We start from the raw sequence: 27,782 nt of genomic DNA, 5'->3' as shown, positions 1-27,782 counted from the left end.
TATACGGTTTTTGCAATTTAAAATTGTTATTTAATTGAAAATTTGGTATGGAGAATGTTGTGAGAGATAATCTTTTAGAGAGACGCATCAGATATATGGGCTAAACAATCCAATTAATACAAATTAAAGAGAAAAAAAATGTAAGACTTCTTTTTCAGAAGTCTGTCTTTTTTGGAGAAAGTTTCTCACAAGGCTTGGTTAAAAGTAGAAAACAAATTATTTTGATTAGGTTTGATTTTGATCAAATTTAATTTGAATTTATATTGAAAATTTTTTGAAAGAAATTAATTTATTTGATTTGGTTTTATGAAAACGAAGTGCATTCGGAATTTCACCTCACCTTGACTTGTCAGAAGTTGTCCCAAATGTTGGCGAATAGTCTTATTCGAAGGTGAAATCATGGAAGTAGTAGAGTAGATCGTTCATACAGATACTGATAAAGATAAATATATTCTTGCTGTTCGTCGATTGATCATAGAAGTGGGAGAATGCCGGTGAGAGTTTCGGAGAGTTGTGTACCTTCACAATTATCAGGTGCTTCTTTCGGTTAATTTTTAACTATTCCAATTTCCCTCATCAATTTATTTTCCACCATTTTCAAATATTCTCGATGTCTATTTGTGTATCTCCTGTTCATTTGCACAGATTTTCATTCTAAATTGATTTTTTGATTTATATTTCGCGTAATTCTCTGTAGGTTCATGTTCTGGCCACACCTCACCTCCTCCATGCACCCTTCTTGGCGTTGGTCAGGTATTTTCTTGATACTGTTTGAACTTCCTAACAAATCAATTACTAAGATTTCCATTCCATTTTTGAAATTTTGTTGATTTTTATAACCCTTAATTGATGTAAATGTATCAATTCATTGTTCATACTTTGGTATGTAGACTTTTAGTTATTTGGCCCAAAACTAGCGAAACTTCTATGAGCTTGTGCGCTTTTTATATTTGAGGGCTGAGCCCCCTATTGTTTTATATCAAATCCCTTTTCCCTGCTTTATCTTATACACTCGGGCATGTTGCATATGCACAGATCTCCCGGCTTACATTGTCCACAAAGAAATATAGAAACTGATGTGTTAGAGCAAGAGCCAAATCAACCATTGATGGACGTGACTTTGGTCATATTATAATCTATAACTCAGTCCTTAGCTTGCATCCACGAGGGAGATGATGGGGGAGGCTAAGTGATTGTTGGCTTGAGTTTGAAGTATCGAAAGAAGACAAATAGTGGCCTGACATAGCGTGCTCGAACAAGGCACCATCATGCTCGAACGAGCACCTGTTAAGTGACCTTCTAATATGCTTTTCGTATTGTTGTTTAAATGGGACACATATTGTCCTTGTTTTAGATTTAAACTTATTTAATGGGCTATATGAACGACCTAAATTAGTATTAAAATAATGAGTGGCGGCTAATACATGGAGAGAAATAGGATTTGAGAGCCTCTGGAGTGTCTCCTTTGTATTAGTAAAAAATCTCCTTTAAAGGAGTGAACTTTGAGCTCAAGTTGATTGAGTTATGGAAGTTTGATCCTAAATTGTATCATCTCGTTTCCATGGTAATGGAAGTTTGATCCTAAATTTTTTTTTTTCACAATTTTCATTATCACCTAATTCACCCTATTAAACCTTTCCCTTTTTATAAGCACATGATCCTAGCTCTTCCAATCAATTTGCTTTTCATTCCCAGTCTGTCCCCACCAAGAATTCCTAAGGAGATTCTAGTAGCTCTTTACTTTCTTTACTTACATAATCCTTCTAGCAAAAGGAAGCAGTACATTAGACCGAATTCCATCCAGTCTGAAGCTAGTGAAGCACTTTGTTTGGCTTGTTTAGTTTTGTCCACATTCTCAGTAAAATAATAACATTCCACCGGGCACCCTTAAGCCCCATAGGTATAGGTAAAAAAAACGAATCCCTACCAAGCCTTTCAATTTAATCTTTATATAAGAGCATAGGAATTCTTTATGGATTTTGAAATACTGCTTGCCCTTTCTTTTTTTTTAAATGGTAATGTATTGAAATGTATTTTATATAGAAAGTGAGATGATTGAAATAGAATAAATATGATTATTAAATTTTCCAAGAGATTTTTCTACAATAAGTACACTAAACTTCAATTACCATTCCCACCATTTAATACCGACAACCAAATGAGTCTTTGTAGGATCTAGGCAAGGGTTTCTACCTTTAGTTGGGTTTTTGGTAAATCACTAGTCTTTTGTTATCATGTTATTTTTTTTGAGCTTTTCATTACCCTTGTCATAATGCTTCTTTATCGTCGTCACAATTCCCCATTCTTTTTCAAGATTTCTCATGAATTTCATTTACCTCCATGGAAAAATTTAGATACGATCTTAGAAGTTTTTCTTATTTGAAGAAGTCTTCTTCGCTTTTTGTTTGCTTGAATGGATCTTCAAAAAAAACCTAGATGATCCTGCTATCAGTTAATATTTATAGCCTATAGCCTGCCAACAAACATTTTTCTCAATTACAAAGAAAGATGAAGAAACAAAGAAAGTATACTGCTTTGTCTTGCTGTCAATATTAGATCTTTCGGCTTTTAGGAACTGCAGCAATGCTTTATATTTGAAAATACTACAATGTCTTTTAGAATTTCTTGACAATATATACGTTCATGCCTTCGTTGGAGTATTAACATGTTTAGTAACTAAAGGACCCTGGTTCTGTACTTGGACGCTGACTTTCATTGCTTTTTCCCGTTAATTTGGTAGCTTTTTCATGAAGTATTTGTTCATTACTCTGCCACACCACTCAGCTATTGCTTGGAACTGTCCTTCAATTCTGGTGCATGACCATTTCAGTATTCTTCAAATGTCCCTCACACTCACCGTCATTGACTTCTGTGACTCTTTTCAATTCTTTGCAAGTTTCTCCATGCTTTGGATCCATACCGCTTCAAAACATCCAAAATTATGTTTCCGTATCATATGTTTGTAATTCATATCAATTTCCAGGCACTAATATAATACCACACTCTCATGCTCCCTTTAATGTAGTATTTTAACTTTGAGGGGTGGGGTAAAAAATGCAAATAATTTTTGAGGCCCTGTCCAGTTTACATCTTTCAGTAGATTTGGGGCCTACAATATAAGCAATTAAACTGAAACAAAATTAACATAAACTAATGTAAACTAATATTTGATGCCCCTTATTTAGGGGCCTTATGCAGTTTCCTTGCTTGTGTCCAAAACCGCCTGGGGTTCGAAAAACTCCGACCTTATATCTTGGATTTGTTGGCCTTAATTTTCAAATAAGGGGTTGTAAATCCAAGAAAATAACTCTCAATTCCTCACAACTGAAATGTATGTAATGATTACCCAGACACTCTAAATAACACTACGTAGCCGATCTTAATATTTTGGAATAAGGCTCTGGTATTGTTGCTGTGTGTCTAACACTAGATAATTTTGCTGAAAACTTTAATTCTGAATTTAACGATCAATGGTACTTACTGTTCAACCTTGAGACTATATATATAATGTCCTCAAATGGTATTCTAACTATAGGAACAAACCTCCAACTTCTAGGATTCCAATCTAATTAAAAGACCTTAATCAAATTTGAAACATTAGACAATTCATCCAGATATCTGACAATTATGGAACTGAATTCCGACTAAAGTAAGTCCAAATGTGATTGAAAAACTTGTTCCTAATGAGATATTAGAAGTCACTTTAGTACTACACTAGTCCTAAATTTTCATTGACTTTATTGCCGAGTTTCCAATTTGAAATTGGATTTATACTTGCTGCACTGGTTCAAAACTCTTCAGGTTCCCTCCAGTTTTTGCATAACTTTTTCTTTCTTTTGCTGGTCACCTTCTGAAGTAGTTTCCCATTCAATTTCACACCCCCTAGTTTGCTCAAGCTTGACTTTACCTCTTGTACCTTGTTTAAAAAGAGTTCACAATGAATTTTTTTCTTGTCCAACAAAAACATAAATGCAAGTTTACTTTCTTTTTGCATGTGAATTTTACTTTCTTCCCAGGTTTGGACTTTGGAGTGCATAGATGTGTTTCAATTTTATGTATGATGATTCAGTGGTGCAATATGATGTATTCTCAGAGTTCCTTTTCTATTTTAGGCTTTTTCTGGGACGCAAAATGTTTCCAGTGTGCAAAAGGATGAGGCTTGGCGAGTTAATGTGCGTATACAAGGTTGTGACCTTGAGCATGGGTATTTATGTGGAACTATGGAAGCACTTAATGTTCCAATGGCAGATACACCTGTAAGCAAACACTTCTTCTTTGTGATGAAGAAAGCACATTGTCTTCTTGAAGATCACTAATTTTAGATAGCTTATAAATAAATTTTAGGTACTAGATACTGATAGAGTTGATGATCATTGCTTATTACTTTTCTGTTTACAACGTACAGGTGGTAACTTTTTGGGAAGGGGAAATTGTTGATACCAAAAATTATACCTTCTTCACTGGTAAATGGGAAGCAACGTGAGGTTTCTATCTCTTAAATGAACACTACTCTTTAACCCATTTTTGCTTTTTTTTTCCTCCACCGTTGGCGTATCAGTTTTTGGAGATATATTAACAGGAATAATTCCTAGTTAAGGTTATTGAGAGGATTATAATTGAAATAATTAAGTTCTTGATTAGATAATTTTCTCTTATTAGAGCTTAATTGCATTTTTGGCGTATCATTTGTCTCTTATTGTAAGTACTTTGATCATTAAAGCATCAAAACATAGTATTTCAATTATAATACTCTCAATAATTTTGAAATCTTTTTGTTTAAAAATTAAGTTCTAATAAGAGATAAAAAAAACAACTTACAACATAAAATCGTAAGCTAAAAACACAGTTCACTGTAAAACTTAAAATTGAATTTTATAGTTTTTATTGTTTTTATTTATGTGAAGTTGCATATGATATTTGCTATCAAGGTTCATTCGGAAATAACCTCTTTGTTATCACTGACAAGAGTAAAATTGCGTACATCCGACCCATATATGGGAACCATTTGATAGCATTGAGGTAATTGAATTTTGCTTTTTTTCTTGAATTGAAAGATAAGGTAATTGTATAAAGTTATTAAATCCAAAATCAAAAAGGCTCATGTTTAAAGAACAACTCTGACTATGAGCCAAAAAAAGAGATTAAGAACAACCATGAGAATCAACTTGCTTTGGATGAAAACATGACTTTTCATGCTGGGATAGTTCAACCTGCTTCGAATTTCTTCAATATTAAAAAATCTGAAGAATCTGCTGAAATGCATCATTGTACCATTTTCGTTTAATTCTACTTACTTTATACGCTACATACGATTTACTTCGTATAATTCATAAGACTAACGTTTGAATTTGAATTTTAATAACACTGTGAGTGAATGAATACCTTGGTGGTGACTGCTTGTTAGGTGAACTTTTGTTTCCAAGATAGTCGGGATAGAATTATGGAGCTGGGTCTGGGAGTTAGAGCTCTTGATGACATGACATAAGGGGCAGGTTGAGGAGGGAGAAAGGAAAAGAAATAGCAATTTAAGAAAGTTATTTGCTCCATTGGTTAAAGTTAAAGAAAAATGTCAAGATATCATTTAACTTAGAACTATTCTCAATTAGCTGAAAGGTGGAATTGTTTGGCTGCATAAAAGTTGTATTATTAAAATCGAAATATCCTTCAAAAATAATGCCAAGTTTAGGTCTTAAATTCTGAATGGTAAATCTGAATTTTATTCTAACAAATGCCTCCGCTGCACTAAATTTTAAGCAAGCCTTTGGGATTTTTTTCTCGAAGTATCTCCCAAAGTTGGTATTATTCCAATTTGATCAGAGGTTGGAAATTTGTCACTAAGATGCCAAACTTGGGATAATTCATGCTTATTTATCTCTTTTTCTTTAGCTTTTGTAGTGATGTTCAACTTGACAGTAAGCATGAGGTATATTTATACATTGCTAAATAGAATGTCTAGCTAATATGAATTTCTAATTTAGGCCCGAGGATGATATTAGGCACTGGACGAAGTTTCCATCCTTTGCACCCCTCCTCGTAAGTAATTCCAAAACATTCCCGTATTAAGTAAATATATCTGTTGGATCTGATATTTTCGATTTCAGGATCAAGTGAAGGATGATGGGGGCAAATCACTGGACTTGAGTAACTATCCATACATATTTATGGTAAGCTGATGTGTTGTCCTGTTGTACCATAGCAGAGAGTGGACGGAATAGCTTTGGACATCCAAACAGAACCTTACTCAAATATTCTGTATTGTTTATGCAGAGATGGAAGGAGCAGTATTTTGTAAATGTTGGTACTGACTGTGGCCTAACAATAGCAGGCTTCTATTATGTTTGCTTCTCCTGTAGTGATGGTTCCATTAACGGCTTCTATTATGATCCAAATAGCAGGTATTACATAGTTGCTCTATATGCCACGGAATTGTTCGTTTAGCTTGAGAAATGTACAAGTTCTAGAATTGTTTTGGATCTCTCGAATGGGCTTGTTTTGTTCATGCATGCTGTTTGTGGCTGATGAATGGTTTGCAGTCCTTTTCAGAAGCTCGAGTTAAAATCCAGTAATGAAGGGAGGTCGGGCTTCAGCTTTTCATCGTACAAATTGCAATGAAGAGAAATTGGGTCTCAGCGTTTCGTGATATGACTTGTCGAAATATGTAATGAAGGGATGTGGGCAACTGAATGTTGATCAAACTATCCTGTTTAAATAATTTATAAATGAGAAGTAGAGCTGCAATTTGTCGGGGATTTTTGCTCGGGGTTCAGTTTGGCTCATAATAATCGTCTTGTTATCTGTGTCGAAGTTTGCATTTGGAATGATTGCTCTTAGAATCCTAAGTAACTATACTCTAAAAAGGGTTGAATAGATTACAGTGAATTTTCGCAAATTGTGTTTTAGAAGTCCTTATAAAATTCATCAAATATTTTGAGTAGATTCTTAAGAACTATTTTTGAGCTTTTCGATGAAGTTTTTTAGAAATTAATAAACTGGTTAATGTGGAAACTAAAGACAGAAATAAATTGGAATAAAATAAAGTATGTAAGGAGTTTACCCCACAAAAGTCAAAAACATATGTTTTCACCTTTGGGTTTCTTTCTAATCCTTAGGAGGTAAATTAAAAAATAATTTTTTTAAATCCTAATAATAGTTTTGGAAAATTTAATTTCTAAAATATATATTTTTGTGTTCGAGCTTAAAGTTAGAGTTTATTTGTTGTTACTAATAGCAAACAAGAGAAAATTATTTACCACGACTTTGTTTGCTATTAGTAATAACGAACAAAACAAAGATAAAAAAACATAATTTTTAAAAGGACAAAATAATAAATGGTGTAAGAACAGCAAATGCTCTTTTTTTTTTATCTTTTTTTTTTCTTATATATTCTAGTTTCTATAAGTTGTGTTTCCCACGCATCACGAGTCAACTATATATTTTGTACAAAACATACACTTAAACATATTAAACATATGCGATGCAACTATTCTCCGAATATCTTTTTTTCTGTAAGTTTTATAATAAGAACTTGATAGAACTTAATGGAATCAATTGTAAAGCTTGTTTGGACTTAACAATTGCCCAAGCTAAACTGGATTCATCTGAACTGCAAAAACGAATCTCACCTCCATTGTTGAGTTGCACATAATGCACCCAAATATGAGCAAATCTCGAACGAAGAAAAGCAAATGCAAATAAAATTTTTAAGTACTGAAATAGTACAAACACAACAATGACTGCATTGCCTTTCTAATGAATGAAAACAAATCTGAAGGAGTTTTCAAAATATTTGTCCCTGTTTGAAGCCAAAGTGTATACAAATCACAATAAAAAGAAGTCAAAACGTAAAAGAGGAAAATCGAGGATTTACACAAGGTTGACGGGCGCTAGACTCATCATGTCATAAGCAGCCTCTGTATGTTCAATTCGATTTTAAACAGAGGCCAAGATCCAAAACATCAGATGAGAAGACAACGCAATAAGAAACCAGGTGATGAAGGCAAAGGCTACAGATAATTGGTACTTGCCACAAGGAAACGTCGGTCTGCAGAGGTGAAGATCCTTTGAATACAATACTACTATTCCTGCTGATGAGCATGCAGCTGCAAGCGACAAAATGGCCGTCACCTAGTATCAAAGTTCAGTGGTGACTGATGAGTATTATGAAAAAGCAGAAATTTTTGATAAAAAAACATCAGATGCTATATCTAAGGTGAGACATTAACCTTGTTCAGTTAAAAAAAATTATTGTCATGCCATGAGGAGAAAATAACATAAGTTCCGACCCAGGGAGGACAGAAACTATACCGTACACGGATCAATATGAACGGTTGGATATTTAAATATGCTTTTATATTTGCTTTGAGGACAGAAGATATGTAATAAGGACTTAGACCGTTTGACAAGAATGGGAATAGAGGCGTCAACTATTATCTGCAGACAGTGCAGCGTATTAACCTTGCAAAGGGTGAAATTAAATGAATGTTTCTTGCCAACCAAAGAACACGAGACAAATATAGATTCAAAAGCTTTGTATAACACCATGCTATCGAAACTAGTTTAAATCGGATTTTATCTCAACTACGAATCATAGCTTCTCATTAGAAACTCAATGAACTTTGCAATTTAATATAGCTCAGTCTGAAAATTGTGAATTACATCCATTCCTTACATGTATATTGAAGATTACCTAAAACAATCATGATACACATAGAACAAAGAAATACACAAAGCTAACAAAAGTACCTAAATACACCCGAATATAATAATGCTGCACTAATTCTAGTAAGCAAGTTAGCACAAAGAAAGTTCAGAACACATTAGGAAGATCTACCCTTGCTACACCAAGACAAAGAAACGACTCAAAATCGAAACTAGCTAACATGCATCCATGCGTACACTGTGGTCATGTACACCCTTATGCCATGGCCACCTTCTGTTCGATGCCTGCATGGCTGCATCAAACAAACTCAGCTTATGCTCTACTACAAGCATACATTTCATTCTCGCTGCATAATAACTCGAGCTTTGTTCATCAGAATAGAATTTGAGTCTTCTTTTAGCTCATCATAACCACATCACCCTTTTCCCCCAAAAAGTAAAATTATGGTCGACAATGAATTAGCATCATCTAATGACCTTGAATGATCGGAGATTATAGGACATGGAGTAATTTTCATGATGTCAGCTTATTCACTTATTGGCTACTGTAGTAATAATCACCGAATCGAAATAATAGTAACGGCGTCGAGTGTAATTTTTTTATATAAGATCCATCATACATAGATTATGATAGAGTATATAACATATATTTGGAGCTTCAACCATCAGTAGTTGAGTTGTTTCCTTGATATGATATCAGAAGCCCAAGTTACGAGTTCGAATCTTATGCAACCCTCCTTTCAGGTGGAGCAATGAGTGCCAAGTATGAAAGAGACTTGAGTTGAATCCATAATTCTAGTTCAAAGAGCTCGTGTGGGGAGGCGTTATAGATTATAACATAAATTGGGCCTCGCTTAAACTTTTGGTTGAGCTGGTTCCTTGACATAAGAGACACACCAAGGTATTTATTTTACCATAGTAATGCACATACACAACAAAACATGTACTTCAATGATTTTCACTACAGATAAGTATTCAGATAGGTAGCAATAGTTTGTATGAAAATCAATGGAGAAATCATATTCAGTGGGTAGTCTATAGGTATGAGCAATTAGATGGAATATTTCATACAAAATGACACAAAATCATGATGGCTCTAACTTTACTCTGAACAAGTCGCTAGGATACAAGTTTCCATTTGCTTCAATGGAGATGGGCCACAATAACCCAGATGTAGGCTGGCTACAGCACAGCCATATTAAAAATGCACACATCCCAAATGTATTGCCATATAATGATCTCAGAAGAACATAAATGCTATTAATGTCAACAAACCCCAGAAAAGGCACATAAGTAAAAGGGTAATAGTTTTTTGATTACATACCCAGTCACCTACAACAAATAGGCTCACTAAGACAGGACTTTGAAGGTCTCTCTTTATCCTCAAGGCATAAACATCCAGACATGCAAGACCAAAGCTCCAAAGCACTTGAAGTCCCATAGATGCAACCAAATAGCTGAATCAATAGAAATTGATGAGAATACTACAAAGCACACAAACCAAAGGGTGCACGGACTAAAGAGAAAGAAACTGAAACATACGCTTAGTTGGAGTTAAGAAATTGAGTCATACAAGTTTTTAGCTAGTGTTTGAACCAAGAAACATTAAAATCAATCAAACTAAACAGCAGACAAAAGATGAACAGAATTCTTTACTTCAAAAATTTATAGCTAACAAACCAGCTTGTCTATTTATGCCATTGTTTACAGAATCCACCAGAGTATATTGCCATATCATAAAAAAATACTTCTACATTCAGCATATCTACTAGTAGACTATAGAGACCATGTGAAGCAGCTACTAAAATCTCAAATAGCCATTTGTGATATTGTGAAGATGCCCTCTCAAAACGTAAAGCTTGGTTTTAGAAGGTGCGAAGGGCCCTAAGGCGCTAAGGGTCCCAAAACCAATGTGAAAGGCACTAGCCTTGGGTGAGAGGCAGCAAAACCCTAAATACAAATTCAAAACCTAAAAACCCAGACGAAAACCCATAAAAAGAAAAGAGAAACAGAGAAGACAAGATTAAATATAAGTGGCGGGTGCCCACATCAAATATGCTTCTTCAAAAGCCAAAACCAAAAGGTTCTCGACTTAGGCGCTATAAGGCGTTCTTCTAAAGAATCATTTCGCCTAGCCCTACCAAGGAACCAACCCATTGCTCGCCCAAGGTGCTTGCACGCGCTTCACAAAACTAAGAGCTAAGCCGGAAGAAATTTGACAATCTATAGAGGGTGATGTGGGTAGACCTTGGAGAGAGGTTCAGTGAAAACCATTGTGCTCTGCTTATGCAATTGAGCACCAGATTTTTTATCCGAATCTTGGAAACGAAACATAGCAAAATGGATGCAGTGAGATGAACTTTGATAGCTTTGATCCATTGCCAGCCTGTAATTGTGATGGTTGCGTTTATAATTTTGATTATAAATGCTTACAAATTCATTACAACAAGTTGATCAATTTTTTAGGAACCAAATTAAAAAGTTCATCGCATGATGAAACACAATGTCTCAATAGTACAACCCTTCCACAACATAATAGTAGACTATGGACTTTGGCTTAAAAAGCATAAATTGAAAACCTATAGATCTAGATATGTAAGTAATTTGCAATGCTTTCCATGGTTACCTTAACGGGATTTTGACAAGCTAATAATACCAAAAAAGATGCATCATTATTGTGAGAAGCATTTTGTAACAGATCAGCCAAGATGGTAATCAAAACAACCTTTATTAATGAATACAAAAACGATAGTATGAGACGTTCGAGTCTCCCAGACACTCCTAAGTATGGGACGTTCGAGTCTCCCAAATACCCCTTTATGTTTCCACTTCTCTCTCTAGATATTTCCTATCCTCTCAAACATCCCATACTCCCCCCTATTTATAAGATATGGGAAGGGAAATACAAACAAGAATACAAGCATATAAAAGACTACTAACATAACCCCCTAAAAATACAACTCCAACAACTTTTATTCTTTTACATTATTTAAGACCCTAAGAGTATGCCATGTATGACACATTTCTTAAATTATTTCATAGTTAAGCTGACTTGGCTAGGGGTAGTCTTAGGATATGTGAGCTAGGAAGTTGTCATGCTACACATATTAGCAAAATGCATCTTCCTTTGAGCCCAAAGACTAAAGATGTCAAAAAAACCAGCTCTCTCGTAGCACCTCCACCGATAGCACCTCCACCGGTAGAAACCAATCATTGAAAATTTTTCTATTCCTCTTTAGCCGTATTGACCATAGAATGGAAAAAGAACAAATCACCCACATCTTTTAAGATCCCTATTCCTATCCCTACCCATTCCAAACCACACTGTTTAATCAAAAGAAATTTTCCAATCCTTCTTGGAGCAACCTATTCTTCACCCCTAATCTTAGACAGTCATTACCATAATTCACTCGTCATCTTGCAATGAAGGAATAAGTGATCATTATCTTCTCCAGTCTCAAAACATAGGGATTTAAGGCCTTTTAAGGTCTTCTTAATTGAAGGTTCTCCATTATGTTCAACTTCCCTATGGCCACCAACCACACAAGAAGCCTTGACCATTTTAAGGACGTTAGCTTTCCAAATTTTTTTAGACAAATAGAATAGAAAGAGTCAAAAAGAACTTGGATATGAGAAACTAGGTTTGCATAAAAGAAGCGCAAGAGAAAGATTTTGAGTTAGGTTGGCCTAAAATTGTGGAGAATATCTAGTAACTCAACTATCTATTCTCAATCCCTCTTTAGTGGATCATGTCTGGAAAATATTCCAGGCAACTAGATTTTTATTCTCATCTCAAGAAAGAAATTCCATAACCAGTAAGTTATGTTTCATTCAAAGAGAGATGATATGGTCTAAGTAATACATCTTTGGAAGAATGTTCCCCATCCAAACATCCTCCCAAAATTTAATAGTGTTACCCTTCCCCTCTTATAATAAAGTAAGAGATAAACATGAAAGAAATACCTGTGATATTAACCTTCCAAGAACTTAGATAAGTTGGCCTTCACTTCCCTGGAGGAGGATGTAGTAGAACCATAATTGCTTCGTACTATCCTATGCCACAAAGAGTTTGATTCGTGCGGATTTATAAACAATCATTTCCCTAACAATGCCATATTTTTTTATGTAAATCCTCTAATCCCATAATTTCGTCCTAGCAAATCAAGTGATCTTTCCTTGAGCATCAGACGCCATGCCACAAAATATATCTCACCATTCCATCCAAACATCTGACAACCTAGAATTGTATATAGGGACTGAAAATAAAAAGGAGTATTGCACAAACAGGATTTAACAATCGAGATATTCCCTCCAAACAAGAACAACACCTTTTTCTATCCGTTCAATCTTCTCAAAACTTTCTCATTCATAGATGCCTAAAAATCCTTAGAGCAAAGGCTAATGACAACCAGAAGGCCCAGATATGTAATTGGAAACGATGCCACTGCATAGTTATCCATGGAAGCCATTCGGTTTATCTCGCTCACCCTCGAGTTTATTCCAAATAGACTAGATTTCTATTTGTATATTTTCAATTTGTAAATTTTCTCAAAAAGAGATGGGATGTCTAAGGTAATTCTGAAATTTTTAGCATTATCTGATATATATATATAAATAGACAATTGTCATCCGCATATTGCAAATTGCTAACCATCATTCCTTGCCAACTTTTGTCCATTTCAATCAAACCTTTATCAACCCCTTTAACAAGGTTCCTTAAAGGATGAACAAAGAGATAACTAACAAGGTGGAACTTTAACCTTATTCCAACTAGGAGGAGGCTTTTAAGTTGGTTATGACAGAAGAGGCACACAAAAAAGAAACAGTGTAACATGATTCGCTAGCTAATTCGCTTTCTTGAATTCGTGATTTGCTCAAGTTTGCCCAAGAATAGCCCAAAATGAACCATGATTTGCTTTTCTCGATTCAAGAATCACAAGGAGATTAGTTGATCATGTGACACTGTGTTGAATACAAGGAAGTTACACACATGAAAGGTAAGAAAGGTAGTTGCAAATGTAAGCAAGTATTATGACTTTGGTTGATATAGCATCCCTTGGGGAGAACGAGATTGTTAAAATTTTTACCCAAAGGAGATGTTGAGGAAAGTGAAGTTGGGTCGATGACAGTATTAGAAGGCTACTTCACGTGCATCCAACCAACCACAACGAGTAGATTGTTTCCAATGAATGAGAAAGTGTGCTCTATGATCATAGTTGGTGTAAAGTTTAATCATACTACTAATAGAGCGATACAAATTTAATTGACTCATTGATGGCACTTGAATTGAGTACTTATGTTTAACACAATAGCTTTGACTTCATTTTCATTTGGTAAGGAATTATGGATGACATATTATGTGATGTTACCTATGGATGCTGGTGATATTTTGTTGAGACCATGGCAATCGAATACAGGTAGTTTTAAGTTCCTTGATAAAACAACTCACCAACCACCAAAACAAAGACTGAAATAATGGCCCTAATCCCTATACAAATTATAGGTATGCTTGGCAATTCAAACCCACTTTTGTAATGTCGAGTCGTAATTCAAATCATCTTTAGTTCTTATATATTAACTTCAAATCTCCCATATTTATTGGTTCCTCTTGAAGTCCTAAATGCGTGACATCGTTAACTAATCAAAAATATTTATCACAATTCCTCTAAGATCAAAATACTCATGGAGTAAACTAGAATAATGCCAATAATGACAAAATCTTAGTCTTAACTATATGGGGTTAGCAACATAAAACAAAATAAATCAACGTGAGATGTCATCACTAAAAAAGAGTATATTTAATTCGAGCCTTATCTTAAATACTAATTTACCACCAACAACATCAAATTGAATTGATCCTTCTCCCCAAAAATTATCCTCCTCTATTCATTCCTAACTATTATTATATGAATCCCAATACTTGTCCCTCTTCACTCATGTTCTCGGCGTATTCAATTGGCTTCGTCCTCTTCTAAACTCCCTAGAGTTGTAAACTTCAAATTTTATAAACAGTGCATTTTCAAGCTCCTTTGCACATGACCAAACCAACAAAAATAATTGTTTCTCGTTATCTTCAACATATGCGACTCCAAGAACCTTTCTAATGTCAGCAAATCAAATTATGTCCTTTAGAGTATGTCCACCCATTCAACGTCTCATACATAAACCTCAAGGTTATTTTTAAATGGTTTGTTTGCCACACTACAGTGTGTTACATTTTCTCACATAACCCAGGCGTTAATTGCATAATGGTATGGGACATCTCATTATTTTCTTGGCAATGAATATTTTTACTAATTACTAGTGTTGTACTCATTCAAAAGAAGTTTACAATTGAACTTTATCCTGCTAGTAGCATTATCTCCTTCAGAACCCCATATGATTCTATTTCACTTATATTTTATGCATAATGTAGAGAGGCCGCAAAGCACTTTGATACTACCCTTTACAAATGTGAAAGGCCTTAGAAAACTAAATTACTTCCCTCGTACCATCATATTAGGCCAAATCTCTCTCAATCTGGTCAATTTCAAAACTTTCATCTTTACAAATGCTATCTATTATTCATATGCAAGTGTATCATAAACTACTCAAGACATCTTAATTAAGGCCAAATTTAACCTTAATTTAGGCTTTTCCCGAATATAGGAGCATCATATATGTTACTCACCCTTGATTACACATCTCAAGTATCTCAACAAATATGGGCATGAGTCCAAGTGTCAGATAAGCTAACTCATGAGAATTTTCCAGGTTTGGGGCTGATATGAAGTCCAGTGTCCTCCCACTATCCAAATTTATGTATGTAGTGGAGTAAAATGAAGATTCCGAGTTTCCAGAGATCCAATACAGGCAACTTGGAATCCATCAATAAGAAGTTTTATCATGATCATCTTTGAAAGCCCAGATAAGCCATGAAATGCACCTTCTGAAATTACATTAAAAAATTAAGTGGTGCAAATCCTAATCCCGTAGCGACAATAAGTAGCTCTACACATAATTAAAAATCCCATTTCCCCTACATACTAAAGAAACACCAAAACCTACAGAGATCATTACTATTTCCGGCAAATTAAATTCCTCAAAGGTCTTCTCCAGTTGACTAGTCGTGTCAGTTGTCACTGACAGTTAGTAAGATAACTAGTTTTTCACCTACTTTATATTTAACTAAATGCCTCAATCACTTCCTTTATATGTTAGATCTAGTTTCTTTAAGGAGAATGATGATAATAGACACCAAATTCACATCAAAAAGTTTGTTATGCAAGTCATTGCATCAATAAGAACCTCAAATTACTAGGTTAAAAACTCAAATTGCATCTTACAATCAACTCCAATCCATTAATAAGTTAACAATGAACAGAAACAAGAAAAAACAGCCCAAGTGCGGAAAGTGAAATACCAGAAAGCAGTGTAATTGGAGAATCCAGCAGAACAAACCATAAGCGCAATAGAAGCAGCAGCAAATCCACACTGACCTATTCTCAGTAGCAATCCAGTTTTTGTTCCTGGACTTCCTACCACGTCTTTCATACTTGAGGACTAAATTCCACACTGATTTAGTCTTTCGATTTCACTAGAAATAAAATTTGACCTAGAAATCGAAATTCACCATCCCAGAATCCAATCAAGTTGTTCATCAAACAAAAATGGAAATTGTAAACTCAAATCAAGTGCGAGGACATTGATTTTGAGAAGAAAATACTCAGTAATAGTAATCAGAAGAATATAGTGTGATACTGGTAGAATTAGAATCTCCCCTTCTTAATCGGGTGCTTTTCAATCACCTCTTTGGTTTGTAACCACTGGAACACTGTGGTCTGTGGGGGCGGACTGACTCACCCACTCACTAATCTCATTACTTTCTCCATGCTTTGTTTGGAGAACACCTTAGATTTCGTGGATAGATTTTCGTTTATGAAAATTTTTTACCAATAATTTCACATATTGCTCGTATGTTGTAAATAATCTTTAATATTAATTATTCTTAAATAATTCAATCTTTATATATATGTTTTGTTGACAGTAGTTTTTGTCACATTTTAATTGACGATTTTAGTTACCAATTAACCGTTGCACCCATTTTTTCTTCCTTTTTATACTTCTTCGTCGGTTTAGTCATACTCCTTTTTGGTGGTAGATACTTCAGTAGCGGGTTAAAATATGACAATTGGTGCTACTAGAAACAAATATATGAAGGTCGCATTATTTTGAAATAACCAACCGTAATTATTCACAGCAGATGGATAATAAATGAGATTATTTAGGACAATTTTTCTTTTTTTTATTATTACTTTTATTATATATTTGTTATATAATGTTTTACCTTACGTTACCATCATACTCATTTCTCGTTTAATGGTAGACATCGACAACAAACAAACCATATAGTACCTCTTCCGAAAAAAGCGGAAGAAATGTGATTGAAACTTATTACATAATACACAAATTCTCAAATGAAATTTTCACATTGGGTTGACCCAATATATACATTAGTCTTAAATTGGTCACATATAACATTTTAATAATCACTTATAATCATTAAGTGATTATTTACAATCTGAAGTCAATTGCTTTTATAATTTTAAAGTAAATACTTATAATGTCAAGGTGATCAGTGATAATCTTATGATTTTATAGGGTCGCACTCAACTTGGGCGAAATACAAGATGTAGAATTATTTTAGTTTTTTTCATAATAGTATTAAACTTGTACACTAATTAGCTTCATGGCATTAATAAAACAAACCTATATTTTTTCTGTTAGTTCTATTATAATATCATGTATTTAGTGTTATACCCTTAGAATATGGCAAGAATCATTTATTTACAAAGTCATATTCCTTCTTCATTAAGCCATATTCATTTTTTTATTACTTATGCCATCAAATATCGTTAAGCTCTCTATTTCTCATTGATTATCTTTAAACACTTTTTTTCCTCAAAATGACTATATTAATAGTCATATATAAAGATGTCAACAAAAGTCTTACTTTTTTGGATCGGTTGAATTTAGATCCATATAACCTTGACGAATTTGAATCTGGGTCTTGAAAAAATATTTAGAGCTCGATTTGTGGATCCAAGAGAGCCGTATCATTTTTAATATATATATATATATATATATATATATATATATATATATATATATATATATATATATATATATATATATATATATATATATATATATATATATATATATATATATATATATGTATATGTGTGTGTGTTAAAAAATATTAATAGTCTACTAATTTATTACTTTGTTAATTAAGTAGCATGATTTTGAATGTTACATTATGTTATGAAAAAACTTTATTAATGTGTGTATTATGTTATGAAGAAACTTTTATTTTATTATTTAAAAAATATTAATGGTCTACTAATGTGGCTTTATATGAAGTAGATTAACTAAGAATAATCAGATTCTACAAATGGCATTAAAAATGGAAAATGTAGATTAAGAGAGAAGAAATAATAGATTGAAAGAGAGTATAAATAAAGCATGAACAATGAAAACCGTAAAATTTGAAAAGGGAGTAAGAGTGGAGGGTTTTTATAGAAATGAGAGGAAGTTGGGATTAGAATTGGGTTAATTTGAGGGGTAATATTTAATTTGAAATTTGAATTGTAGTTTTAATTCCGCTCACAAAGTCGGCGACAATATTAACTACAAAAACTGTATGTCGCCAACTTTGATTATAAAATTAGCTACAAAAATGCTTTGTGGCAAGCTAGCGACACATTATTTTATAGTTAATTTTGTAGCTAATCTTCTTTACTCGAAATTAATTTTATCTTCAAATTAAGTTGTTTTTGTTGTGAATTGCACAAGAGTAACACATCAATTAATTATTAAGTAGAAATACAAGAATAGAAGGGCCTTAATCAATAAATATCCAAACAAGAAACCCTACGATTCTCATACAAACATATACAACTTAACCCAACCAATACCTCCCCAATAGCAACCTCACATTTCTGTAAATCAGCATAATGCAAAGTTTGAGCCAAAAGCACAGTTGGCTTACAATCAAACCTCTGCTTCTCCACATTCCTCCCAACTTGCCAAGTAACCGTATCTTGAGCCATCGGAATTAGCCATTCCAACATATCTTCCACTGCTTTTCTCCATCCTTCTGCTAATTCTTCACCATCATACATTATACCATCCTCATAATCTCTCCATACAATCCTCAATTTCGATCTCACGTATGATTTTAAGCTTGAAGGCAACATATTGTACAAATTGTGTCGCGCTTCATCGCCAATAATAGCTTTTTCATTCAAGTACTTAACGGATAATAAGATGATATTAGCATACCTGATTGCTAATCCACAACCTCCAACCGTCCATGGCGGTGCAGACTTATATACATAGTTGGTTTTCATCATATGCTTGTTGTAATTCCTTAATCCATGCCATAATTTCACATCTTCCTCCAGAAAGATAGTGCTATCACTACTTAAGAACCGCACGAGTGGGATTGGTTTTCTGTACGTGCTTTGAGTTGGACCCGACATTGCTTTGAATATATTGGTATCATAATGTCCTATTTTTGATGAAATTGAAATATAAGGTCGAAATAGATGAAAGATTCTAGCATAAAGAACACATATCATCTTAGCCATAAGTCCGACAATCTTGTCATAAGATTGATTCCATAGAGAAACTTGTTTTAGATGACGAACAAGCTTCCTTTGATTCGTAATCTTACTAATAAAGAAATCATAATTTGTGTTTGGTGCATTATTAGTTTTGCTCCAATCAATCAATTCCTCGAAAACCTCCATTTGCGTTAATTCTTCGATCATCGCATATAATTCCCCTGTCAATGATGTTAACTTGTCCATTTTTGCAATTGTTTTCTCCATCTCCTTAGATCCATAATTATTATATAACTTATGTAAATCTAATTCGCCATTCTTAAGATCTATATAGACCTGAAAAAATCTTAATAGACCATAATCGGAACACTTATGACCTAGATGCGACACCACGGAAGCCGCAACATCCAAATCCTCGAGCCGCTCCGCACAAGCGAGAGTTAGTAGGAAGTTGTGATCGTCTGAAATTAAAAATGTGATTCCTGTTCCATGAATAAGCTGTTTTCTAAGGCGCTGAATCTGATCATCAGAAACAGATTTATATAGAGATATTAAACGAGACATGGATTTAGCAGTGTCAAAAGAGAGAATCTCCAATCTTTGACGCTTCTCAAAGTGACGGAATATCCATCGGTTACTGTGGTCAGAATTTTTAAGCCGGTGGCGTAGGATTCCGCTGACCATGGCTGCTAGATGAGATTGAATGTTAGAGAAATATCATGATCATGATCATGATCATGATCATGCAGAGAAAAATGATCGGAGAAGAAAAAGGAAAATTGAAAGGATTATAATTAAGTTGCATTTTCAGAGGAGTATAATGTTTCATGTTATTGTTAGACATCACATGTTTAATGTTTATACAGGGAAAATTTAACACATGGGTAAATATGTTCGATACAACTCATAAAATATTTTGATAACATCAAAATCTTATCTCGTATCTGAAAAAATTATAAAAAGGGAAATAAGATAATATTTTCTATTTGTAGAATGCCAGAAATATTTATTAATATTTACTCTGCGGCATATATGTTTCAATATTAAGTTACTTCGTAATTTTAGGTTTAGTATAACCCCACAATCATAGTATAAATACTTAAAGCTTTATACACGGTGGTCATTCATCCTTGAAACAAATTAACCCTTATATTCATTCAAGAAAACATAGCAAAATTAAAGAAGACAAATAAAAATAAAAATATTGCTAATATAATGGACATATTAAGTAATGTTTGTTCCGTTCCATTATACTTAAAACATTTGACTTATTATATAATTTAATGTGCTATTTTAATGACTTATATCTTGAGTTACACGTAATCAAAAATTAAAAAGTTAGTGTTATAAAAGCATGTAATTAGATGATTTAAACAAGATCCCACATGACTATATTTTCTCATACGCATTAGCCTCAATATATAAAATATGGTTGAATAGAAACAGTTGGTCTTGGACGAGACGAGACCGTCTCAATATGAGACGGATAGTCCAATCAACCCAATTATAATATTTTTTAAAATACGGTCAGTACTTAATCTATTTAAGTTCACAATTAATACATTTAAGGTTAAAATTGAACTTTTTTATAAGTTTTAATTGATCATAATTAATCATTTTAATGTCTGAATTGATCATTTTTAGATCAAAATTAAATTTTGTTATAACAAATAAGTCTTGAACTCTTAAACATTTTCAAGAGCATTCATTGAATCAATTGTAAACATAATTCGAAATAGAAACTTCCTCCACCTTCACATCTAGGGTAAGCAAACATTACACATACAATTTTATTTTCAAGTCCATTATGAACAGAAACTGTTGAGGAAAGAGCAATATCACTATTATTAATCGATGGTTAAAGAGTCTAAGTACTCTTATGTTCCATTAAAACCATTATGTATGCATTGAATAAAAGTACTTGTATTGTGCAATGCTTTAACACTATTATTGATAGTTTTATTGATCATTTATTTGTTGTTTGAAATTCATTCATAGAATGATAGAATAATACCATTTTATTAAATTTCGTTCTTAAATTGTGAAAACAGAACCATATTTAGGTAGATTGATCAGTTTAACGTCAAAATTGATCACTTATTGGTCCAAATTGAAATTTTTTATTTTGATTGATCTGTTTAAATTTTACTTTACGTTGAAATTGATACCTTTAAGGTCAAAATTAATAAATGCCCAGAAAATTGAAAAAAATGAGGGAAAGCGTGTGATGTTATTACACACGCGAATAGGGCCGCCCCAAATTAACGGTCTCATACGTCCAAGTTTTTGTGTAATACTAAACGGTGCTAAAAATCCTTATGTAACAAGTATCATGAAACAGATAGAGTACTTTAAAAGAAAGATGAGTAAAAATACAAGCAACAACTCTCTTGTAAGACGACCTAAATTGTGCGCTTGGCCCAAGCCCAATATTTTTTTTTAATTCTGACATGCTAATTTCAAGATCAAAAAGACATTTCAACACTTAGTTAATTTCAAGACGTAAAAACCAATTTCAACGTTTTAGTCACCTACTTTAAAATTAAGATGGGAATTTAAAGCCATGTAATTGGTCTTTTAAGTCTTCAATTAATCTTTTAGTCTTGCAATTGACTTTTAAAGTCTTGAAATTATCAAACATCATGATTTAGAATATCAATTCTCATGCCTTAGAATTAATTTTTTAAGTATTCAAATTTGTCTTTTGAGTCTTGAAATTAACCTTTAATCCTTTTAGATCATAAAATTGATAAAAAATATACATATATAATTCATCGTCATCATCATCGTACCCAATATCCCGCACAAAGGCAGGGTCTGGGTAAGAAAAGATGACGAACAATATATACCTGTACTCCCTTAAAATGAGGACTAAAAAGAAACAGCCCCGCAAAAAAGGACATATATAATTGAATCGGTCTAATAAGATAAGTCACAAGTAAAACAGTCGCACCTAAGATATTATAAAAACACAAATTCTTGTGAGAGACGGTTTCTTTAAGAGACCATCTCTAATTGGGCTTGCCCATTACATATTTTTTAAAATATTGTAAGTATCATTAAAAATAATGTAAGCAAACATTTAAGATATTAAAAGTAGGCATTAAAGATACGGTAAGTAAGCAATAAGGATAATATAAGTAGGCATTAAGAATACACTAAGTAGGCATTGGTCTTTAATGGACTGGACTTGAGGTACGTGTCTCAAGACTAGCCGTTATAAAAATAAGAATATGACACATAGTGATTTTTAGCCCAGCCCAAAGCAAAAAAGCTATAATCAATTTAGACCCCACAGGCAGATAATAATTATTGTTATACAAAAAAAATATTTGATGCGAAACAGATAAACAAAGTTGAGTGAAAGGTGGGAAATACTCTACCACATCCTCATTCAAACAAAAATGGTTGCAGTAAAGTTTATCCAAACATCATTCAACACTACCAGGAACTTCCATCATTCAAATCTCCATACAATAACCTTAAAGAAGCTCTACACTTATCCACTATGCCGGTCCATGTCCAACGAATCGAATTCCCAAAGTTCCCAGCCGGAGGGAGACCCGAAAAAACAAGAACTACTTGCCAGAATAGCAATGCTTCAAGCTCAAAAGCTCCGACTCACCGACTACTTGGATGAGCGATCAGCGTATTTGACGCAGTTCGCTGAGGAAGCCAGCGCTGAAATAGACGCTATTGGTGAAAATGCGTTGAAGGATCTTGATGAAGCCAGTGCTCGGGTCTGTTCTGTTCATCACCTTAATTTCTTTCACTTAATTGAATTCTATTTTTAGTAATTGCTCGCTTTTATGGTAACCAGATTATGGAGAATATCGAAAGCAAAATGCAAGAGTTTGAGGAATCGTCAGAGATGAACAAAGAGGAGATTGCACAGCGAGATAAGGAGTTGGCGGATTTTGAAGGTGAAATTCAGAAAGGTCGAAATGAAGGATTGTTCTTTCAGAGCCTGCAAGATAAAAAACCGATTGAAAAAGCTAAGGCTATGGAGGAAACAAACAAGATTACTGCTGTTATTAAAGATACAGCTGCGTCAAAGACAAGGAGAAATATATACCTTGTATTGATTGGCCTTGTGGCTATTGGTATTGCTGATTCGTATATTGCTTCGTCTCCAGACTGGCGAAAAATTGCTGTCCTCAGTGCAGTATTTGTAGGACTGCTCAGCCAATTCATCTACGAGCAGAATTTTTTGAATGAAAGCGAGAAGAAAGAAAATGAGAAAAGATGAATGTCATCTATATAACATGATACATGATGCAAACAGTTCTCATCCTCAGATTTGAAAGCGCATGCTAAGCTTGTAGTTCTATACCACGAAAACATTTCGTACCAAGCATAACTTTTGTTCTTGATGTACAGAGTGTACAGATATATATCAATTGCTTTTGGATGTACAAAAATGTGAGATATATATATATATATATATATATATATATATATATATATATATATATATATATATATATATATATATATATATATATATATATATATATATATATATTCAATGAATGAGATGTAATGTTTGTTATTTCTTCTATTTATACAGTGCAGCATGTTGATGCAAGTGAGTTTTAAGTTTACACATGTAATGGTTGGCTTGTTTGAAAGCAAAACAGTTGATGCATCTAAAACTACATCCATTAGCTTAAGAAACAGAAAAGCAGGTAAATTTTGTACCAAAAGGGAACGGTTCTTAAACATTAGTGCTTTTTAAATCAACTTGTTTAACTCCTTAACTTGGTTGTTAGAGGCACCTACTATTTCTGGGAAAACTTTTCATTATTTCAAAGAAGATCATAAAGTTGATTGAGCAAGTTTGAAAATATTTCTTTGGGCTTGTAAGGCTACTCATACTTGTAAAGCTCATGTAGCTTGCTCCTATGATACTTGGACTCGGGTATTGATCGTCTAAATATACAATTTTACGCCTAAAATGAAGTGTCTAAGTGCCATACCAATGTCCGAGTATCAAGGATCAGACACGGGTACGTGAAGCAAAATGAAGAGTCCGAGTAACATAGGCTTGGTCCAAGGTGTGTTTCCCTAAATTTTGTGGACTCAACATATCGAATTGCTCATTTGGAACAGGCTGCTCTCCTCAAACTTCTGTGAGCTATTGCTTCTAAAAAAGGCACTTATGGGTGTAATGGATCCATGTCTATCATATTCTCGCTGTATTCTTATTCCATCAGGCAGGTTTCTAAGAAACTCTTAGGTGATCTGCCTGAAGTTCTTTGGAGAGGGCTCATATGCAACAACTTCCTTACTCCTATGAGTAAGATAATTGTTTGGACTGCGATTATAGATAAACTTCCCACTATCAATAGATTATCTTCTTGGGGTATTAGTTGTAACAGATTGTGCTTGCTGGGCGATATTGAGGATGAATCTTGATCATGTTCTTCATTCTTGTAGCTATGCATCCAGTTTTTTGTGTAAGATGTTTAAGGGTCGTATTTTTTCTCGTGCTGCTAACTTTTAAAACCAAATTGAGATCAAGGCCAGAATTAGTTGAAGAGTGCATTCCAAAACTTGTATTCTCTATTTTTCGAGTTTATCTACCTTCTATGGGAAGTGGGGACAAAGGAATTTGCAATGATTTCAGCTTCATAGACTTCCTAGACACTCAGGCTATTTTGACGGCTCTAGAGCCGCTGCTCGTGCTGATGATCAGATTATGAAAATTTTCCCTTTTGCATTGTTTACATACGTGTATTGCCTTGATGTTTTGGCTGCTTATAGTTTATTGTTGTTCATCATATCAGGTATGCTTCGAGTATTTCTACTTCTCGGGTATGCATCAACATTTCAAGGTCTGAGCACCATATTTTTACAGCATAACATACATAGTCACATATTCCAACAGGTCACAAGAAAGACAAATTTTTCTGTCTAAGTAGGATAAATTTGAAAATCAAAACAAAAAATGAAACAATTTAGAAATAGCATGAGCAAGCAAATAATGGTCCTTTGCTTAAAAAAACCCTAACCTGGAATGTCGACTTCCACGATGCAAAAATCTCATAGTACAAAGTGGCGGTAACTTTACTTGTCGCAAATCTCCCATTGTCGACTATTGCATAGTTGGTCCGGTCCAAATACATCAACAGATCGGACACTGCTGAACTGTGCCACAAGTCTGTGACCCCATCCTTTTGTCACAAAGCTCACATGTGAGGCATCAGAACAATTATACTCCAGAAAATAGAACCCCATGACCAATAACAGCACGAACAAGGATATTCCACGTAGCAACAGAAGGAACCACTCCTCTACTAACAGCATGATGCAAAAAAATCATGCATTCTGATATTCTATGGCTAGAACAAAGTCCATGGAGGATAATATTATATGAAATAATATCTGGGTGAAATCCTTTTTTCAAAATGCAGGCCCAAAATGCACTTGCCATACTACAGTCACCAACTTTATAGAATCCCTCCATAAGTGTGTTGTGGGTAGCAAGATTTGGCATACAGTCAATGACTCTCATATTTGAGAATATTTGCATTGCATTGTCCATTCTTCCAGCTAAACAAAGACCATGAATAATGATATTATGCATTGTTACATCAGGGGTAAGATCTCCTACAACCTTACCCCACACTTGAAGCGCCTTGCTTATATTTCCACTTCGACAAAGACCATCCATCAACTGGCTATAAGAAATCATGTCTAGCTCAAAACCTTTTTCCAGCATATCCTTCACAAGCCTGTACGCATCTTCGAATTTTTCCGACTTGTATAACCCTTTCATCAAGATGTTATATGTAACAGGCGTTGGTGAGCAGCCGTTAGTGATCATTTCATTGAAAACTGTAATCGCCTTTTCTATTCTGGATTCTCGGATGTATCCATTTATTAAGGGATTAAAAACATAGGAATTCAAGTTATGTCCACGGCTAGTCATTGAATCTAGAAGACTAACAGCTTCATCAAGTCTTCCACTGTTACACAGTCCACTAATCAATGGTGTATATGCATAAACGTCAGCGTTTCTTTCAACCTCCGCCTTTTCCAAGATTGATAGTGCCTTGTTCAAGAGGCCATTAATACACAACCCATGAATTACAATTCCATATGTTTTGGAATCACTATGATGATTATTCTGTGGTAGTGATTCCCAAATAGATATTGCTTCATCTACCTTCCCATTTTCAAACAAGCCCCTAATGAAAATATTAAAGCTAGAAGTATTGCAAAGATCTTCTATCCTCATAAACTCCCATAATTGATAATACTCTTTCAACATCCCAGCTTTGCAGTATCCATTAAGCATCACATTACAGGTAACAATGTCAGGTACAAGCCCGTCTTCAGTCATCGTCGTATACACCATTGAAGCCTCATGAATATTCTCAGACTTGCATAATCCATCTATTAAACTACTACAAGTATATACATCTAACTTTCGCTCGTTTACCCTCATTCGATGCCAAAACTCCAAACTCTCTTTAAAAAAACCACATTTGTTGAGGCCATTGATCATAATATTGTAGGTCACAACATTTGGATAAGCTTTCGAATCAGTTACGAGCTTACGAAATAGATCTTTTGCCTTATCGACATTGCCAGATTTCAAGTACCCATCAATCAAAATATTATAACAAGTCACATTAGGGGTTAAACCTCTCTTACACATTTCATCAAACACCTGCAATGCATCCGCCATGTTTCGACATTTAACAAGTCCATTAATCAAAGTCAAATAACTATATACATCAGGACACATTCCTTGACACCACATCCAATCCAAGAGCTTCTTGGCTTTATCAAATTGTGTTTTCCTACACGAAATCTTAATCAAAATGTTATAAGTTTCTAAATTGGGTTTAATACCCGAAATCTGAATATGATTAAAGAAAGATTGAGCATTATCCCACTGATTAGAAACCGCATAACAATTGAGTATCGAATTATACGATCTAATACCCGGTTGACACCCAAAAATTTGGTGCATTCGTTTAAAAACATCAAGAGCTTGTTCGACCATGGAATTCTTAGTGTAAGCTTTAATAACAGAGAGAGCAACATCTTCAGAGCATCTACATTTCTGGGCTTCAATCAAATTAACGATATGGGTAACATGATTAATAAGTTTAGCATCGACGAGTCGACGGAGGATGTAATTGTAGACATGGGAGGTATGGGTATAGTTTGGATGGTGGGTAGCAGAGTTGAAGAGAGATAGAGCAGCCTTAACGGTCTTCTGGGATTTGAGTAGTTTAATTAGCTTTTTGGGTGGGAGGTAAGAAGGGAGTTCCTCCATTAAAGCTTACAAAAATGGTTTCAATGGCGGTGGGAGCATTGGATTTTGATTGAAGTACATATGGCTTGATTTAACCGTCAAAATAACCGGAATTTTTAAAAATAAGATTTTTTTTTATTAATAACTTTTCTAAAATGTGTTTGGGAAAACTTATTCCGAGTATAAACATATCTGCATTTAAGTTCTTGGTCAGGCTTTGGCAGCTGTTTTTAGAGGCAAGT

The 27,782-nt window shown here is 34.0% G+C and overlaps 5 protein-coding genes across 8 annotated transcripts; 2 read left to right on the top strand and 3 right to left on the bottom strand.

The window, feature by feature from the left end:
- Window positions 1–213: 213 nt before the first annotated feature.
- Window positions 214–6,749, top strand: LOC130804886 (uncharacterized). 2 transcript variants are annotated; one of them, XM_057669522.1, is made up of 8 exons: window positions 214–534; window positions 698–753; window positions 4,113–4,256; window positions 4,406–4,479; window positions 5,979–6,033; window positions 6,102–6,164; window positions 6,268–6,395; window positions 6,534–6,749. In XM_057669522.1, exons 1-8 carry the CDS (start codon window positions 489–491, stop codon window positions 6,610–6,612), a joined length of 645 nt encoding a protein of 214 aa, XP_057525505.1. In that variant the 5' UTR covers window positions 214–488; the 3' UTR covers window positions 6,613–6,749. The 2 variants fall into 2 exon arrangements, with proteins under 2 accessions (XP_057525505.1, XP_057525506.1); XM_057669523.1 differs by lacking the exon at window positions 214–534 and adding an exon at window positions 1,036–1,286 and having other exon boundaries at window positions 696–753.
- A 971-nt stretch (window positions 6,750–7,720) lies between these two features.
- On the bottom strand, window positions 7,721–16,577 carry LOC130804887 (CASP-like protein 5B2). Of its 3 annotated transcripts, none has more exons than XM_057669526.1 (4): window positions 16,061–16,573; window positions 10,906–11,044; window positions 9,983–10,115; window positions 7,984–8,124 (listed from the first exon to the last, which is right to left on the bottom strand). In XM_057669526.1, exons 1-3 carry the CDS (start codon window positions 16,189–16,191, stop codon window positions 9,987–9,989), a joined length of 399 nt encoding a protein of 132 aa, XP_057525509.1. In that variant the 5' UTR covers window positions 16,192–16,573; the 3' UTR covers window positions 7,984–8,124; window positions 9,983–9,986. The 3 variants fall into 3 exon arrangements, with proteins under 3 accessions (XP_057525508.1, XP_057525509.1, XP_057525510.1); XM_057669527.1 differs by lacking the exon at window positions 7,984–8,124 and adding an exon at window positions 8,598–9,536 and having other exon boundaries at window positions 16,061–16,577; XM_057669525.1 differs by lacking the exon at window positions 10,906–11,044 and having other exon boundaries at window positions 7,721–8,124.
- Window positions 16,578–18,548: 1,971 nt separating this feature from the next.
- On the bottom strand, window positions 18,549–19,952 carry LOC130803709 (protein PSK SIMULATOR 2-like). Its single transcript, XM_057667910.1, has one exon. The coding sequence runs from the start codon at window positions 19,950–19,952 to the stop codon at window positions 18,549–18,551; it is 1,404 nt and encodes a 467-aa protein (XP_057523893.1).
- Window positions 19,953–22,398: 2,446 nt separating this feature from the next.
- Window positions 22,399–23,716, top strand: LOC130804240 (uncharacterized). The gene is made up of 2 exons (XM_057668619.1): window positions 22,399–23,008; window positions 23,089–23,716. The coding sequence occupies exons 1-2, from the start codon at window positions 22,673–22,675 to the stop codon at window positions 23,515–23,517; spliced, it is 765 nt and encodes a 254-aa protein (XP_057524602.1). The 5' UTR covers window positions 22,399–22,672; the 3' UTR covers window positions 23,518–23,716.
- LOC130804239 (pentatricopeptide repeat-containing protein At3g09060) lies at window positions 23,215–27,782 on the bottom strand. The gene is made up of 3 exons (XM_057668618.1): window positions 25,283–27,782; window positions 23,344–23,462; window positions 23,215–23,235 (listed from the first exon to the last, which is right to left on the bottom strand). The coding sequence occupies exon 1, from the start codon at window positions 27,559–27,561 to the stop codon at window positions 25,483–25,485; it is 2,079 nt and encodes a 692-aa protein (XP_057524601.1). The 5' UTR covers window positions 27,562–27,782; the 3' UTR covers window positions 23,215–23,235; window positions 23,344–23,462; window positions 25,283–25,482.

This window comes from Amaranthus tricolor, chromosome 17, assembly GCF_026212465.1.
Source record: "Amaranthus tricolor cultivar Red isolate AtriRed21 chromosome 17, ASM2621246v1, whole genome shotgun sequence".
NCBI classification, from domain to species: Eukaryota; Viridiplantae; Streptophyta; class Magnoliopsida; order Caryophyllales; family Amaranthaceae; genus Amaranthus; species Amaranthus tricolor.
This window is presented reverse-complemented; position numbering and strand designations above follow the sequence as displayed.